Here is a 16,257-nt window from a genome sequence, read left to right as displayed (position 1 = left end):
CAAAGGCATTCAGTCTGTGCGCGTACGCCGTATTGCATAGAAGCATTTAAACTAAGCTTTAACAGTACAAGTATAAGTAATAGCCGCGTTACACGCTAGCGTGACCAACGTTTACTGGTCACATTCAAAAAGCATACGTTATACACAGTTAAACTATTTTATTTTCAAACAAAATCTACGACTTGCGCACAGCAAGTGGATCTAATAAATTCATTGTGCAATTAATGTAGAGATTTAAACAAACAAAAAAAAAATAATAATAAACAAGTTGTTGTAAATAACTGTGTGTCGCCAAAAACAGTAGATTGGGTGCACGGTGAATAAGAAATGAAAATGCAGTGTCAATTACTCAACAAGTGTAACTTGACATTTTTACTGCTATGTTTTGTGGCGTTTCAATTGGCGGCGTGTTGTACGCGTGCACCCACACACCTACCGCATGGTAGACGTTCGCGCGGCGACAATGGTTATAGATTAATTGTGGCTGAGGGTGCCAATGGCTATGTGCCGGGCGAGACTTATAACGGTAAATGTTTACATGCTTGATAAAATAATAGAAATAACAACACTTTTGTTATAAATTTCTTGGCACTTCATTGAAATATTTTATTTTTATTCATAACACTAATTATTAAAAATTGTTTAAAAAAACATTTTTAAAATATATGTAAATAAATTCACTTTCTACTTAAAATTAAAATACTGGGAATTCACATGCACTTTTTAGTTAAAACTATTAAATGATTAAAGGTTAAAAAAAATGTATTTAAAAAAAAAATAAAAAAATATTAATAAAAATGTTTTTAATTAAAAAAAATAAATAAAAAAATATTAATAAAAATGTTTTTAAAAAAAAAGATATAAAAAATATTAATAAAAATGTTTTTAATAAAAAAAAAAAATAAAAATTTATTAATAGAAATGTTTTTAATTAAAAAAAAAATTAAATGAAAAAAAAACCAATTTAAATGAAAAAATATATATATTAAAAAAAATTTAAAAAAAATTTAAATTTGAAATTTAAAACAAAAAAAAAATAGTTATACTATTTACTACATTGTATTGCCCATGCAAAGCCTGAGATGCTGCTTCATAAGCGTGGCGGTAGGCAGAAATATATCACACGGCCGGCATGTATAGTCCCAGTGAAAGGACTCTTGTCGATGTTTTTGCAATAAATCAGCCGCGTCGAATAAGCGATTGCACAAGCCACATATTATCGGATACTGATGTTCGTGCCAGTCTAATTCGGCCGCGCTGGCACATAATTTGCCACATTTCTCACACTGTACAATATGTTTGTTGCGCATATGATATTCCAAATTTGCGGCATTTTCAAATTTAAAAGCACATTCCACGCATTTGAATGTTGCACACACTTTGGCGTGTAACTGTAGTTCTTTGCGATTCGCAAAGTTGCTTTGACAATTGGCGCATGTGGGCATTAACACGCTGTGGCCCTGACGATGTGCAAAGTATTTCTGTTGTGCGAGAAAATAACGTGGACACTCTTCGCAATAGAATATGCGTCGCGTAGTTTTTGGCAGAAATGCGAACGTCTGCAAATAATGTTGTAACGCATTTGTGACACGTTTTTTATCAATAAACCACTTGTGGTATGTCTGCATATACCAGAGTGAAAGCAAATTTACAATTCGTTTCGTTTGGCTTATGGTCATTTCGAATTTATAATGTTCGTTTAAACGTTGCATTAGTCTGATGAAATCTAATTCCAATTGCTCGTAGCTCTTAATGCCTTTGCCAACTTTCCAAAGATATTTGAATTCGGCGAAAATCTTCGAAAAAGCGTTTGCCTTTGCATGCATCTCCTCCAAACGTTCTAAGTTCAACTCATCCTCGGCGTTGGGGTCCATAATGATTTTTAACTAAAAGTTTAGGTAGTATTATTTAGTAAATAAATACATGAACATAAATATATATGTAAAAAATATGCTTTTACTTACGCCTACAGAGCATAGTAGCGTATAGTTTTCCTGCTCTTCTTCAGACTAAAAAAAATTAAAAGAAATTAACAACATTGATGCTTATAATAACTTATAACCTTATCTACTACTTACCGCAGTGGAGATTATACTATCATCAGCTGTATTGTTTTGGCTGTCGCAAGGCATTGTAACGTTCAAACAACTCTCCTAAATTAAAAAAAAAAAACAATAAATAAAAAAAATTACAAAATAATTTTAAAACGAATACCATTGTTGTATTAAAATCCAGCTTTTCATCACCGATAGCATTTAATTTTAGCTGATTAAGCGTATCGTCGGGCGTGTAATCAATTTCATTCATTAATGCTAAAGGCAGTTGCTGCTGTTCGCTGGTGCTATCAGCTGCGGCATGTGAACAGAGATCCACCTCTAAGATTGTCGGTTTTTTTATTTTCACATACTACATAAAAGAGATACAAATAAATTTAAATAAGAAACGTAACGTTTAACGTGCACACTATATAACAAACCGGTATTAAATCTTTTATAATACTCTCGGCTCCCCAATTATCGCTTTGGTTTATTTCCTGTCTTACATCCTGTATTTGCAAATCGTCACTGTCTTTGGTTTTTGGTATGCCTACGGCTGGTAATACTGCGCCGCCACTGGTAAATGTTGTAGACTCACTATGTGTTCTATTGTCACTTGGTAGTATTACATCAACACTCAATATTTCAATATTCTGTTTCATTGAAGTTCTACTTTCTTTTATAATTTCCTCCACGTTTTCGACTTCCTGCTTTCTCTTTTTTGATTTTTTATCGTTGCATGATGCTACGCGCTTCAAAACTTTAAATCTGCATTGTAGATTTTTAGAAAATACGCTCATTTTTTGTTCTCTTATGACGTTTTCAACATTCTCGTTAACATTTTGTGCAGTTTCAGTTGCAATAAATTCGTTAGAATATAAATTTTTCACTGACCTACTCGTAGCGTCTGATGCTTTCAACCTCTTCTCTTTCGGTGTTGATTGCGCAATACAATTATTGGCATTTTTTAAAGTGTTTGCATTATTTTGAAAGAATTTGGAAAATGGTGGCAATAAATTGTCGGCGATTATATCAGTTAGTTGCAAGTGTTCAGAATTAAATAACGACGTTGGGTTATCAGTAAAGGCGTTAGGCGTTTGTTGTGCCACCAATTTATCAAAGTCTTCCGCAACCAATTCCATTGTGTCTTTTCCATTGGTTAATAGTAGCTCGGAAATGTCTTCCAATTGAAGATCACACCATTCATCAGATTTATTAAAACTAAGATCAAGTGGTTTGTCAATTTCCATTTCTTCGGTACTATTCGATTGCTGGCTTGTTTTTTCATCAACAGCGCTTGAATTATCACTTATTCTATTGTAATTTATATATTCATTTTGATAACCATTTGAATCATAAATTTTTGACGCCTCATATTGAAATCCGCAATGCTTTTCATCCGTTATTTGCAACTCGAGTACATTACTTTTAATGTTGTTGATTTCTTTTTCACTATTACAGATATTATTTACCTTGTCAGTCTTTTCTTCTTCAATATTAGTTATATCAGTTAATGAGAGATCATCGGTTGCAGTGAAAATATTATTACAATCTATCTCGATACACATATCTTTACTATTCAGTTTAGTTGTGTTTGAAACCTGAGCTTCCACAGAAGTACGACCGCATTCTATATCTTCGTTATTTAGTAAATTATACAGTTTTTCTTGGTTTATATGTGTTTTGTTGGTTTCTGTTTTTAATACCAGTACATCACTTATAGCGTGTTTGGTTTCATTGACAGTATTCTTTTTAATCCTGTGGTCACAATTTTTGGTTTCATCGTCACTTTGTAAAAGGAATTTTTTGCTTTCCAAATATTGTTTTAATGGTAATTTCTGCTTAGTTTTTGGAGCAACTGCAACGTTTTTTTCATGGCGTTCAATACAACGATTTTCATTGCTGCTATTATTTAAGCTAACTTTGTTGTTTTTTGTGTCTTTTGTATTTTTTTGAGTAGAGTCCATCGTACTCCCAACATTTTTGTTCATATTTATAAGTTTTTGACTTGTGTTTGATACATCTTTTGTTTTATTATTTATATCTATTTCTAAAGCTTTGGATAATGTTTGGGTTTCCAATTCCTTTGACGTCTTCCTTCCAATATTTGCTTGTACCTTTACATTGCTTATAACTTTGTCCTGGTTGTTTTTAACACTGTCATGAATACTTTTTGTGTTTCCAAAACCGGAATCATTTTCGGAACACTCAGTATCATTGCAACTAGGCGAATATTCAGAAGCCATACTTATCAATAATTCCTCAATTTCTTTTTCCAATTCTTCGTCGCTGCCAAGTCCGGTATCGTCTTCATTATCAATTGTGTCACTTGTATTTTCAACGCTGGACGATTTAGTATCGAAGTTTTTATTGGTAAGCAGTTCCTCCACAGTGTAAATGCTTAAATCCTTCCGATCTTGTTGTTTCCCCAGCAATTCAACACCCACTTGGTGCTCCCAATGCAAGTGTCGTGCGAAAACAGCCATTTGCGTAAATATGTCACTACAATGGTCACAGCTTAATTGAAAATCATTTCGATTAGCACACATTTTTATTTCGCCACATTTTATCCATTCTAATTCTCCAAATTGACTCAACTCATTTTGAGTACCTCCCATTTTTATCATGTGTGTTTTGGTTCACAAAATTATTATATGTATATTATGTTTGAAGAGAGTATAATCCAATTAGTTTCAAAAATATAATAATAAATATTTTAAACGGGACACCCAACCAAAATAACTGCACTTTCAAATGACAGCGAACGCGCGTTGCAGTGTTAGAAAACGACGAAAAATAGGGATTTAGAAATAAACAGTCGAACAGTGGTGGCTAGAAGAAGTGTCAAATGACTTTTTTGATTTCAAATGTTTCTAGTTTGTATTGTGAGTTATAAAGCGGAAATTTGAATGAAAACAGAAAACAAAAAATATATACTGCTAACCATTCTTTAATAAACATATATCACTAGAGTGACAAATTTAGCAACTTTATCCGTACCTTTTTCTTACTCCTATCATAACATTACCTCCGTTTAACTTTAACTAAATTAATTTTTTGTTTTTAGTTCTATTAATCGGTGCGCGAACACATGAAAAAGTTCAGCATTTCACTCACTTCGCAATTACCGCGGAGGCGCATATTCCCCGCCGTCGTGCACAACCTGCTAGCCCTAAGCGTGTGGGAGCATTTATACTCTTCAGTGATGCACTAACCAAATTTAGCGATCGTTGTGTCAATACCGTACAAGAGGCAGAGGACTTACCCAAAACCGAAGTACAAGTTATGTGGGTGGCGCCGGCTGCAGGTTCAGGTTGCGTTTCCATATCGGCTATGGTTTACGAAGGTCCACGCGCTTGGTACTCTGATGACGGCCAATTAACTCAAGTCGTTTGTGAGCGTAAAACAAATGTGCACACCGTTAAAAAGGAATGCTGTGCGTGTGATGAAGCTAAATACAATGTAAGAATGTAGATGGAATTAAATAATCCCAATTATATGTATATGCTAATTTATACTCACTTGTACTATACATATATATTTACAGTTCGTTTTTGAGGGCATTTGGTCGAATGAAACACATCCCACTGATTATCCCTTCGCTGTGTGGTTAACACATTTCTCCGATGTTATTGGCGCTTCGCATGAGGCTAACTTTTCATTCTGGGGTGAAAACCATATTGCCACAGATGGTTTCCGGTTTTTAGCGGAATTTGGCTCGCCAACTGCTTTAGAAACTGAATTGAGAGCACGGGGACCACGTTTGAGAACACTTATAAAAGCTGCCGGTCTATGGTATCCACATGTGAATACTAATACATCATCCAAATTCCGTGTTGACCGTACACATCCCAAGGTGTCATTGGTATCCATGTTTGGTGAGTGGTAACATAAAAAATGTAATTGAAAACATTATAAAAAAAAATAAAAATTATAGGTCCTTCTCCTGACTGGGTTGTTGGTATCAACGGCGTTGATTTGTGTACTGAAGATTGTTCTTGGAAGGAATCACTGGACTTTGATCTCTATCCATGGGATGCGGGCACTGACAGTGGCATAAGCTATATGGTATAATGATTATCATGTATTTACAGATCTAAAAGCTAATGATTTATTTTCTTTATAGTCTCCTAACTCGGAAACACAGCCACGCGAGCGCATGTATCGTATTACTACGATGTACCCCGAAGATCCACGTTCGCCGTTTTATAATCCAAAGAGTAGCGAAATGACACCGTTAGCTAAATTATACATTAGACGTGAGAAAATCGTCTCTAGAAGTTGTGATGACAACTTTTTACAAGCTTTACAGTTAGATGTATCTGACGATGTGGAGGAACAAGACATCAGACGTATGTATTCAATTTGATTTGTACACATATTGTGAACACATAGCAAAATAATTTTATATTTCAGCTGAATGTCGTTTAACTCCATACACGGAATGGAGTCCTTGCTCTGTTACATGTGGTAAGGGTATACGCAAGCGTACGCGTGAATACTTGAACCCAGAAGCCGCAGCGGCTGCTGATTGCTCACGTCAAACGGTATCGAAAGAAATGTGTGCAGCTGCCATAGCTGAATGCAGGTAAGATTGTCTGGTAGCCATGTATGTGAATTATATTTTTATCAATAACTTCGTTTTTAGTCAACCGCAGGATGATGATGATGAAGGCGAGAATTTAGCACACGCAGTTGCTTTGGTAACTGATGATGGTGAGGGCGCTGGCGTTTGCAAGACCACACCGTGGAGTGTTTGGTCCGAATGTTCAGCCAGCTGCGGCATTGGCATTACAATGCGCACGCGCACTTTCATTGATCACACCGGTCGTAAACACTGTCCACATATCACCACAGTTGAGAAACAAAAATGTATGCGACCCGATTGTACCTTCGAAGAGGTAGAACTACCTGATCCCATGTGTCCAACAACACAATGGAGCGATTGGAGTCCGTGTACAGCAACTTGTGGACGTGGTGTTACCATACGTACGCGTCTATTGCTTTTGGAGAATGGTGCTGTGAAGGACAATTGCACCAGGCGCATGGAATTGAATCAACAAAAGGAGTGCAATGTGCCACAGGATTGTACCATTAACATGGAAATGGCCAAAGGTTTGTTTAAAAGTTTATTAAACGTAGTTAATTTAAAATATTTTATCTTTTAGATATATGTGTGCAGCGTCCCGATAGTGGTCCATGTCGCAGTTCATATAAACGTTATGCTTACAATCGTGACAGTGGACGTTGTGAGAGTTTCACCTATGGCGGCTGTCGTGGCAATCGCAATAACTTCCTCACAGAGCGTGACTGTTTAAATGCCTGCAGCATGTTGCGTAAGCAATATTCCAGATTTTAAAGACTTGTATATTTTAAATCAGTACACTTGTATATATACATGTAATCTTCCACCATCTTACTATTACCGAAACCTACAGGATCGGCAGAAACTACCGTCTCTCGATCCATCACACCCACTCGCGCTCAAACGCACACTTATCAGTCGCAAGCTTATCAAACCGTGGATTGTGTTATGTCTGAATGGTCCAATTGGTCGGAATGCAGTGTTAGCTGTGGCGCAGGCTATTCCAATCGCAGCAGATATGTAATTACCGAACCCAGAAATGGTGGTCAACCGTGTCCGAAACGCAAGGTGAAGGTACGACGCTGCATAATGGCTGATTGTTGATTAGACCAGCTGGCACATAATGCTGTAGCGCTGTAGTTGTTGTTTATTTTCATTCCAAAGCCTACAACACGTGCTTAAATAATAATAATCTATATGCATATATACTTACCGTGTACTTGAAAATAATATTACTCGTTTACTTATATTAAAATCTGCATTACCAGTAGAAAAACTTTCTTTTAAATATCAGTTAAATCACACTTTCTTTGTATTTGGTAAGCCGCATTAATATTCACTTGATCATCAAAAGCAGTAGACTGTAGTTCTGTGCTTCAACAGCTTGCCGTAGTACGTATACACACAAGTATCCGGTTTAGGATACCGCTTTAACTGTATATGCGAAAAGAACAATACAAAGAAAACAACACTACAATAATTTCCAACTTTGACAGTTCCTCTATTAAAGATGTCCGCCTACAAATGGAGCTACCATTCTCCATCAATTACAGGTGACAGAATTGCTTAACATTGTTTTTGTTTTAACATTTTTTTTTATTTTGACAGTTTGAATTCGCGGCATTACAGTTGCTTTTCGCGGTTATATTAGTCGCGTTATAATTTATCTCTGGTAATAATCGTGTGCTTCGGAAGTGCTTAAAGTTTCTTAGCAAATTTTAATATACTTTAGTGAACAATCAATTATAAATTATAGGAAAATATGAGTAGAGTGTTTGTTGTTAATAAGTAGAGTACATATTCATTATTTAGCTCGTTTAAAAGTTGATGTGTTGTGCCAAAAGAACCTCTAGTGAAAAATTTTTTAATACATCTTCTTCTTCTTGACTGGCGTAGACACCGCTTACGCGGTTATAGCCGAGTCCAAAACAGCGCGCCACGTATCACTCCTTGATACATATGTATGCATATTTAGTAAAATGCATAAAATTACTAACTTTTTTCCAATCGCCCGATTTACACTATCAATGAAATTCACTTACCACTGGGAGGCTGGATAACCTCGGAAAGTTTTATTGACTGTAAGTAATTTTTGTTTTAGTTAAACTGATCAAGTGTTGGTAGTATGAATTCTATAGCACTTTATTTAATTTTGTAGTTTACATATTAATTAATGTTTTTAGCAACATTTGTGCACAGAAATTTTCTTAGCACTCATACAATTTCAATCTTAAAACGACAATGACACGGATGGTGGGTCTTGTTTTATAGTTGAATTTCTAACTTAATAATATTGTTGTATTCTTAAAATTAATTATTTTTGTTGTACTTATTCAGCGGTTTAAAGCAATTAACAATAAGTAATTATTATAAATTCTTGTAATACTTAAAATTATCGTATCAAAACTAAAATTAAACTTTTAAAATACAAGTGTATGCATTTAAATTGCATAGTCCTCATATATATTTTTTCTTAAAAATTTATGTATGAAACATTTTTTGGTAGCTTTTTTAGTGCAAAGAAAGCCCTGCAGTAACGTTAACATGGCCAATCAACTGCTATCGTTTGACACATTGCTTTCGTCCAACACTTTTGCATCAGCACAGATTTCAGACTTTTCAACAGATGATGTAGCTTCATTAGTAGACTTTATTTCGAGCTTATCACACCTTGCTTCTGCAATTTCATTAATACTGTTTCCGGTATCCGTTGTGGCCATATTCGCTTTTTGCATTTCTGGATCAGTTGTAGTAGCTTCGGCCTTCTTATCAGCTATATTTTTCAAAACAATTGTGATGCCAGATTTCTCTACTTCTCCCTCTACTTCTCTCCCTTCGTCACTACAATACTTGTGGGCGTGTGTTTCGCTACTGCCATTTGGTGATGAACTGATCACCTCACGCAGATCGGTACGTGAATCCTTACAACAAACTTTGTCCATACAATCACTTGCGTTACACTGCATTAAACATTCTATAGATGGTGATTTCGGACTTTGGAATTCCGGTTGAATTGTGACTTCAGTAATGCCACGATCTTGGAAATATGAACGTACATCTTCAATGATTTTTGTATAAAGACGTGGATTCTGAAACATTATGTGCACCGTAGCTACTGATTTATGTGCCGACAATTGCCAGATGTGCAGATCGTGGTAGCTAACGATTTCGGGGAATTTCATTACTAATGTACGTTCGAAATCTTCCATATCAATAGAGCCGGGTATTGTTTGTAGTAGGATTAAACACGACTGTTTCACTATTTGAAAAAGAAATTTAAAAAAATTAATAATACTGATGTGTAAATATGTGCATGTGTATAGTGTACTTACTGTATGGATAACTAAGCGAAACTAAGAGCACACAGGAGAAAATTGAGAGTACAGGATCTATAAATTTGGCCGTATGCTCTTCATCTTCCGCCATATTGACAATGAATGCACAAACTATAACGAATATGGTGCTCGACACATCACGCAACATCTCCACAGCACCTTGACGTTTTGGTACGTAATGTATTTGACCGATTTCTGCCTTCAAGTCATCCTTTAGCTGTCGATCACTTTCAATTGTCTCATTGCTTGGTTTTGACAATTGACGTTCATCGGCTTTCAATTCTTCATTATTAGATAGTACACGATCCAAAACTACATCACCACTAGGGGTCACATGTAAAAAACTACCCTGATGCATTGTATAACCACCAATTAACAAATACGTTAAGCCATTTAAAATTAGTCCAACAAATCCGAGTATCATTACAATAATTGGCAAGTGCATTGTATCTTGATGATCGATGTGTACAAGTGTTTGTAAGGCCTCCACTACCAGTGAAAATGACAGCGATGCTAATATAATAAAAACGATCAACATGGTCAGTATATCAATGCGGGTCCAACCAAAAGTGTTTCTCAATTTCATTTCACGTCGACGTCTGGTTACAGAGGATGAAGGCGCGCCAGACATATTTACCACAATAATTTTATCTTTGTTTGGGATATTGGGTAAATTACTGTCGCTCTCTGCATATGCGGAGCTAATGAAATGCTCGAGTTGGGTTTCATCATGTTTTCTGCTGTGCTGCAAACGAAAATACGAAAATTTAAAATCATAATTAAATTTTTATATTTAACATAGAAATTTTGGTATAATTACGCACACAACTAATTAGAACTATTCCTTCCATAAATGAAATTCAATTCTCAAAAATTGTTTGTATAGTACTAAATATCAGTTTATTTATGTTCAATTTCAGTTTTGCCACAATATTAAGTAACACTTGAACTATTAAATTAATTTGTGGAGTTATTATAGTCTAATATATGCCTTAATATCTAATCATTGCTTCGAGTTGTACGGAATGACATATAATGTAATTATATATTTTTCTTCCAGTGCTGTAATATTTTTTCCTCAATGTTAAATAGTGAACTGATTTCCAAATCATTAAGTATGAAAAACTGTTTGACAACCAACAGAGCCTGTAGCGCTGCACTTATGGACGGTGCATTTGGCTCTTCAATACATTCTTGTGCCGAATTTTTTGTGATCACTGGCTCTGTTTCTGTTTCATAATCGGCAACTGGCGCATTTGTCGCTTCAGTATTCTCCTGTACCGCACTGCTTGTATCAACTTGTGTTAGCAGAGAATTATTAGTCTGAGCATTGTCAACTTGATTGATCTGTTTACTGGTTGAGTCTGCAAGACATGTTATGGCTTCATCGCCACCAAAATATTCTGCTTTACAAATTTCAACCATCATACATGATGATGAATCAACAGAAGCTTCATTGACAACGTTGTCTCTTCTGGCAATTTTGTTACCATTACGATTCTTCCACCTAACAATCCACAAACGAGAAGGCTCAAACCCTTTTTCAACTACATTTGACAATTCCTTCGCTTTTTTCAATAAATCGCTTGTACTTATCGAGTCTACTGTCTTCAAGTCTTTCTGTTCCTTAAACCATTCACATAAGGCCTCTTCGAGTTTGAAGTGAATACTCTTACGCTCACGCTTCCGATGCAAATCTCCATATTCCGCAGTTCTTAGAAAGACTTCTTTATTTTTCATAATTCGACTTATAGTTGTTACAGTGCAATTGTATGTTTTTGCCACATCCTTTCTGTCACATCCTCCAGCTACTGCTTTAATTATTTCTAATTTTTGTTTAAGCGACAACATACGATTTCCCTTCACCATTTTAATGTTTTTATATAGCACTAATGCATTATTTTTAACTCTGCTCTATTTCTATTGATTTGTTTGTTGTTGAAAGTTTTACTGCTTACTTGATATGCTTATCGTACTATCGATTAGATATCGATATCGTTTTAGAAATAAGTTTGTTCGTTTCCCTTATTATAGCACGTCTACACAAGCGATAATTATTGTCTGCTGAAATAGAATAAGTAATATTTTCGTGTGGAAATTTCTTAAAATGTTGCGTTTGGAAATTTAATAATTATAAACATATTTATTAGGAATATTTTTTATACTGTGTTTCCGTTTCTGTCTATATTACGATAATACTTTTTACACAGCAGAAAAAATACATGAGTCGTTACAGTAGCTATAATCGATTGGTCATTTCTCTGCTCGCTATCTTTGGGCGCTGCTCACCTGTCAAAAATTTTACATGGGAAAGCAACAATAAAGTTATCTACTTGAATTCGCGGAGGAGAGTATGCGTATACCTCATTAAAAATTCTATCGCCGCTTTCTGAGTGCTGCCAAATTTTGTTTTACAAATGTAGACTATTCACAATTGTAAAAATGGCTCAAAGTACAAATTTTTAACAGGCGAGCAGCGCTTTTCCGCGTTACTCCGAGTTGCCGCAACAAAATTTCAACGTTTCAACGCAGTCTTATTTAGCGACAATTCCAGAAATTCAAATTACAACGTTACGCTTCGTATTTTAATTGACCCCAGAGCTAAATGTTCGAGTATTATCTTTGGTTCGAGTTTTCTCCATTACCTGTTAAATACATTGATATCTGCATAGTGTATGTGAATGGCTGTACCAAAACAAAATGAAAAAGTAGTAGATGCACATGCACACACACAGCTCAGTCACTTGAAAATTCCAGTTTTCATTTGATGTCTACTATTTGCACCTATTTACCGACATTTGGCGATACATTTCAACCAACCAAACGCTTGACGCAACATTTCGTTTGTATGTAGGTGTACATATGTATGTAAAATATTTTTGTTTTTGTTTTTGAATATTCCCATAACATGGTATTTAATGTTATGCAATATGATCCATACAAACTGAACGCTTTATAAAAAATATGCATGTCTGTTTGTATGTATTATTGTTGAGTAGCGGCGAGTCGGCTTGCCCGTGTTGTGTTGCACTGGTTTACTGCCGCTTGTCGGAATTTCACGCACAAATTGGCGCGTGTCTGGTCGTTGAAGTGTCAACTCTGCGGTTAGCATATGATTTCTGGTAGCGCCGAGGAGCACTGGGAGTTGCTTGCAGGTGTGCAAATGGAAATCGAATGCAATTAAATTTTGTTTGATTTATTGCTTGAAAAAAATAAAATAAAAAACTGCTGGTATATAGTATATATGCATGTATAAATTTTAATTATTTTTTTACACTGCAGTCTGTTTTTCTCCAAAACATATTTCGCTATGAATCACTCCTTTTGCATTTAAATTTAATTTTTGGAATTTCAGTATTGTTATAGCGCGCTCTTTTAGCATATATTATTATTGTTATTATTATTAATGTTGTTTCCTGCTGTTGACATTGTTGTTGTTGCGTGTTTATTGTTTATTGTTTTAACCGTTAAGCATTTACATTAAGCTAAAATTGGTGGTGTGCAGTGATTTGTTAACCTTGAATGTTTATATCGTGTGCGCATCGAAATTAAAAAAAATAATAAAAAAAATAAAAAAAATATTTTTTATCCATTTAATGGGCCAATGAACGCGTTCAATGTGATTGACAGACTTGAACTGAAAACAAGTTGAACAAGTAAGGAAGGGCTAAGTTCGGGTGTAACCGAACATTTTATACTCTCGCAATTTATTTATTTAACTTTATTTATATTAATAATACACAATTTGACCCACATATTCGTCATATATATTGTATAAAGTCCATTGAAAGTTGGAAACCATAATATTAGGTTATAAGCACCGATGCCCTCGTGTTCGATATATGGTGCCTTAAAAACATCATTGAAATCGGTCAAGTAGTTCCTGAGATATAGTTTTTGATCCATAAGTGGGCGACGCCACGCCTATTTTCCATTTTGTAAAATAATCTGAGTGTAGCTTCCATCTGCCATTTCTTATGTGAAATTTAGTGTTTCTGACGTTTTTGGTTAGTGAGTTAACCCACTTTTAGTAATTTTCAACCTAAACTTAGTATGGGAGGTGGGCGTGGTTATTATCCGATTTCTGTCATTTTTGGACTGTATAAGGAAATAGCTAAAAAAAACGACTGCAGAAAGTTTGGTTTATATAGCTCTATTGGTTTGCGAGATATATACAAAAAATTTGGGGGCGGGGCCACGCCCACTTCCCCAAAAAAATTACATCCAACTATGCCCCTCCATAGTGCGATCCTTCATACCAAATTTTATTTCCATAGCTTTACTTATGGCTTAGTTATGGCACTTTATGTGTTTTCGGTTTTCGCCATTTTGTGGGCGTGGCAATGGTTACAGCTTGCACAGACGGACGGACGGACGGACAGACAGACATTCGGATTTGAACTCCACCCTGATCAATATAGTATATATATACACTCTTTTGCAACTTTTGTTGCGAGAACCACAAGTAGTAGTAGTAGTAATCACAGATTCATTATTGGTACCTTTGCTTTCTTCTAGTAAAGGAGCTTTGTACAAGTTATTTCAAGTGTGATTAATTACATGAAGATTTTAAAAACATTAGTTTAAATGTGGAGTAGTAGAGCTTTATAACTTATGGCTGGGGAGTTCTTAATAGAAACAATTGTAAGCCAGAATAGTCCAGAAGTAGAACTAATAACTATACAGTACTTAATAGAAGAAATTGAATACTAAAAAGTTTGCAAAGAAACCCTGTTGATTTTTGAAGAAAGTAAACGTCACGTACATATTTGCCTCTCAGTTTAATTTAAGAAGTTTCTAATAATTACCGTTGTACACATATGTATATTTGAAACAACAGATCTGCCTTGAATACAGTGTGTTCAAAAAATACCGGGAATTTTTTAATTTAAAATTTTATGAGTTTGGCGTCGGTCGTTAAAACCTCACACTTCGTTGCTTGTTCGTGAATTTTTGGCCACAAACAATACTGTAACGATGCCACCTGCCTTCATATTCCAAAAATAAAGAGCATCACCATAAAGGGCCGTCATTTTAAAACACACTCTTGTTCGCTGTAAGAACCAAACCGCTATCTCAAAAATCGAGTTTTGGAAGTTTTTCGTACATAGCAACAATAGTCCTCCCTTGAATATAGTTGACGCAGGTCAAATTTGTGCTGTCAATTACTGCATATCATTATTTATATTTATATGTACATAAGTACATGTATTCCTTTGATAAGCATGACAAATTTATTGCAATTTCATTGTAGGCCTTTTTCGCTCAGTATTTTGACTGGCTTCGAGTTGGTTTATGATTTTACCGATAAGATTGCATGTAATCAATATGTTGTTAGGTGCACATGAAAGTAACTAGCTGATAGATTGGCGCAATAATTTGATTTAAAGCACTTGTTGGGAGAAAAGCAATCTTATCATTCGATTTCTATTGGAAAAGTATGATAAGTATAGTAATTTTTCTTTTATAATTGTTAATAGTATTTAAAAATACTAACTTCAGTGTCAGCTGTCACGTGTCAAGTGTAATTAATTTGACAAAGTCATTAATTCGACAAATGTCTTTTAAAAAAAGTCATAAATTCTTAAAAATAAATCATTTTAGCTTCAGTAAGACCCAACTGTCGGTGAAACGCTTGATATTATTTATATTTTATGTCAAATAAATTTAACTTGTGAGCTTTAAGTGTCAATTGTCACGTGTCAACGTGAAAGATGTCATTCAACCGGTGTATGTGATTCAAAAACACTAACGCTGAAATGTCGACGTAGTAATTGCTATAATATATATTCAACGTCATTTAAATTTAGTCCTTAAGCTTAAAGTGTCAGCTGTCAACTGTCACATGACAAAAGTGTGGAAAAGGTCATAATTTTGTCAAATATCATTGAAAAAGCTGCTTTAAGGCTATATATTTTAGATTTAACACTGAATAATACAGTAGTTGACCCTTGAATTTAGTTTGTGCGCTTAAAATGACCGCTGGCACTTTTCAAGAGTGCAAAAAGTCACAAATTCTTGACAGTTGACAGTTTCAAATGACAGCTGACTAAAGTAAAAAGAGTAGTTCAAAAGTGAAAAAGTAACAACTTCTTGACAGCTGACAAAAGTGAAAAGAGGAAAAATGTTTTTTCAGCACAAAAGTGCAAAAAGTCACAAATTCTTAACAGGCTTTACAAGTTCAGCAACCAATCACTCTCTGTTTTATGAATATTTTAAGCTAAATTATTATTATGTCACAATAAATATTTAATAATTTATATTACAGTATATTATGACTATTTTCTTGGATAAATGTTAA

At 34.8% G+C, this 16,257-nt stretch overlaps 3 protein-coding genes across 5 annotated transcripts in view; 1 reads left to right on the top strand and 2 right to left on the bottom strand.

Annotated features, from left to right (window-relative positions):
• On the top strand, positions 1-7,909 carry LOC105215994 (spondin-1). The gene is made up of 9 exons (XM_029042687.2): positions 1-526; positions 5,104-5,498; positions 5,584-5,914; positions 5,974-6,104; positions 6,163-6,388; positions 6,453-6,624; positions 6,685-7,151; positions 7,205-7,372; positions 7,475-7,909. Exons 1-9 carry the CDS (start codon positions 328-330, stop codon positions 7,723-7,725), a joined length of 2,340 nt encoding a protein of 779 aa, XP_028898520.1. The 5' UTR covers positions 1-327; the 3' UTR covers positions 7,726-7,909.
• On the bottom strand, positions 384-4,747 carry LOC128922456 (protein teflon). Its single transcript, XM_054232927.1, has 5 exons — positions 2,477-4,747; positions 2,215-2,406; positions 2,079-2,153; positions 1,965-2,009; positions 384-1,886 (listed from the first exon to the last, which is right to left on the bottom strand). The coding sequence occupies exons 1-5, from the start codon at positions 4,661-4,663 to the stop codon at positions 1,053-1,055; spliced, it is 3,333 nt and encodes a 1,110-aa protein (XP_054088902.1). The 5' UTR covers positions 4,664-4,747; the 3' UTR covers positions 384-1,052.
• Positions 7,910-8,736: 827 nt separating the features above from the next.
• LOC105215996 (proton-coupled zinc antiporter SLC30A1) overlaps positions 8,737-16,257 on the bottom strand; it is a 29,556-nt gene continuing 22,035 nt past the window's right edge. The window contains exons 2-4 of one of the 3 annotated variants that reach the window (XM_054232929.1): positions 10,781-12,020; positions 9,954-10,701; positions 8,737-9,880 (exon numbers count right to left, since the gene is read on the bottom strand). In XM_054232929.1, coding sequence (XP_054088904.1) covers positions 9,174-9,880; positions 9,954-10,701; positions 10,781-10,807 — 1,482 coding nt within the window. In that variant the 5' untranslated portion in view covers positions 10,808-12,020 and the 3' untranslated portion in view covers positions 8,737-9,173. The remainder of the gene's footprint in view (positions 9,881-9,953; positions 10,702-10,780; positions 12,021-16,257) is intronic. The other 2 variants (XM_054232930.1, XM_054232928.1) reach the window with 2 other exon arrangements.

The sequence above is a fragment of the Zeugodacus cucurbitae genome, chromosome 6, assembly GCF_028554725.1.
Source record: "Zeugodacus cucurbitae isolate PBARC_wt_2022May chromosome 6, idZeuCucr1.2, whole genome shotgun sequence".
In the NCBI taxonomy this organism is placed as follows: Eukaryota; Metazoa; Arthropoda; class Insecta; order Diptera; family Tephritidae; genus Zeugodacus; species Zeugodacus cucurbitae.
Note: the sequence above shows the minus strand (reverse complement) of the source record. Positions and strands in the feature narration are given on the sequence as shown.

Coding starts and splice junctions, on each gene's coding strand:
- LOC105215994 (XM_029042687.2), top strand. CDS start 328: ATGAAAATGCAGTGTCAATTACTCAACAAGTGTAACTTGACATTTTTA. Junction 6,625..6,684: donor GCTGCCATAGCTGAATGCAG/GTAAGATTGTCT, acceptor CTTCGTTTTTAG/TCAACCGCAGGATGATGATG. Junction 7,152..7,204: donor TAACATGGAAATGGCCAAAG/GTTTGTTTAAAA, acceptor TTTATCTTTTAG/ATATATGTGTGCAGCGTCCC.
- LOC128922456 (XM_054232927.1), bottom strand. CDS start 4,663: ATGATAAAAATGGGAGGTACTCAAAATGAGTTGAGTCAATTTGGAGAA. Junction 2,407..2,476: donor TTATAAAAGATTTAATACCG/GTTTGTTATATA, acceptor TCTTTTATGTAG/TATGTGAAAATAAAAAAACC. Junction 1,887..1,964: donor CGCTACTATGCTCTGTAGGC/GTAAGTAAAAGC, acceptor CTAAACTTTTAG/TTAAAAATCATTATGGACCC.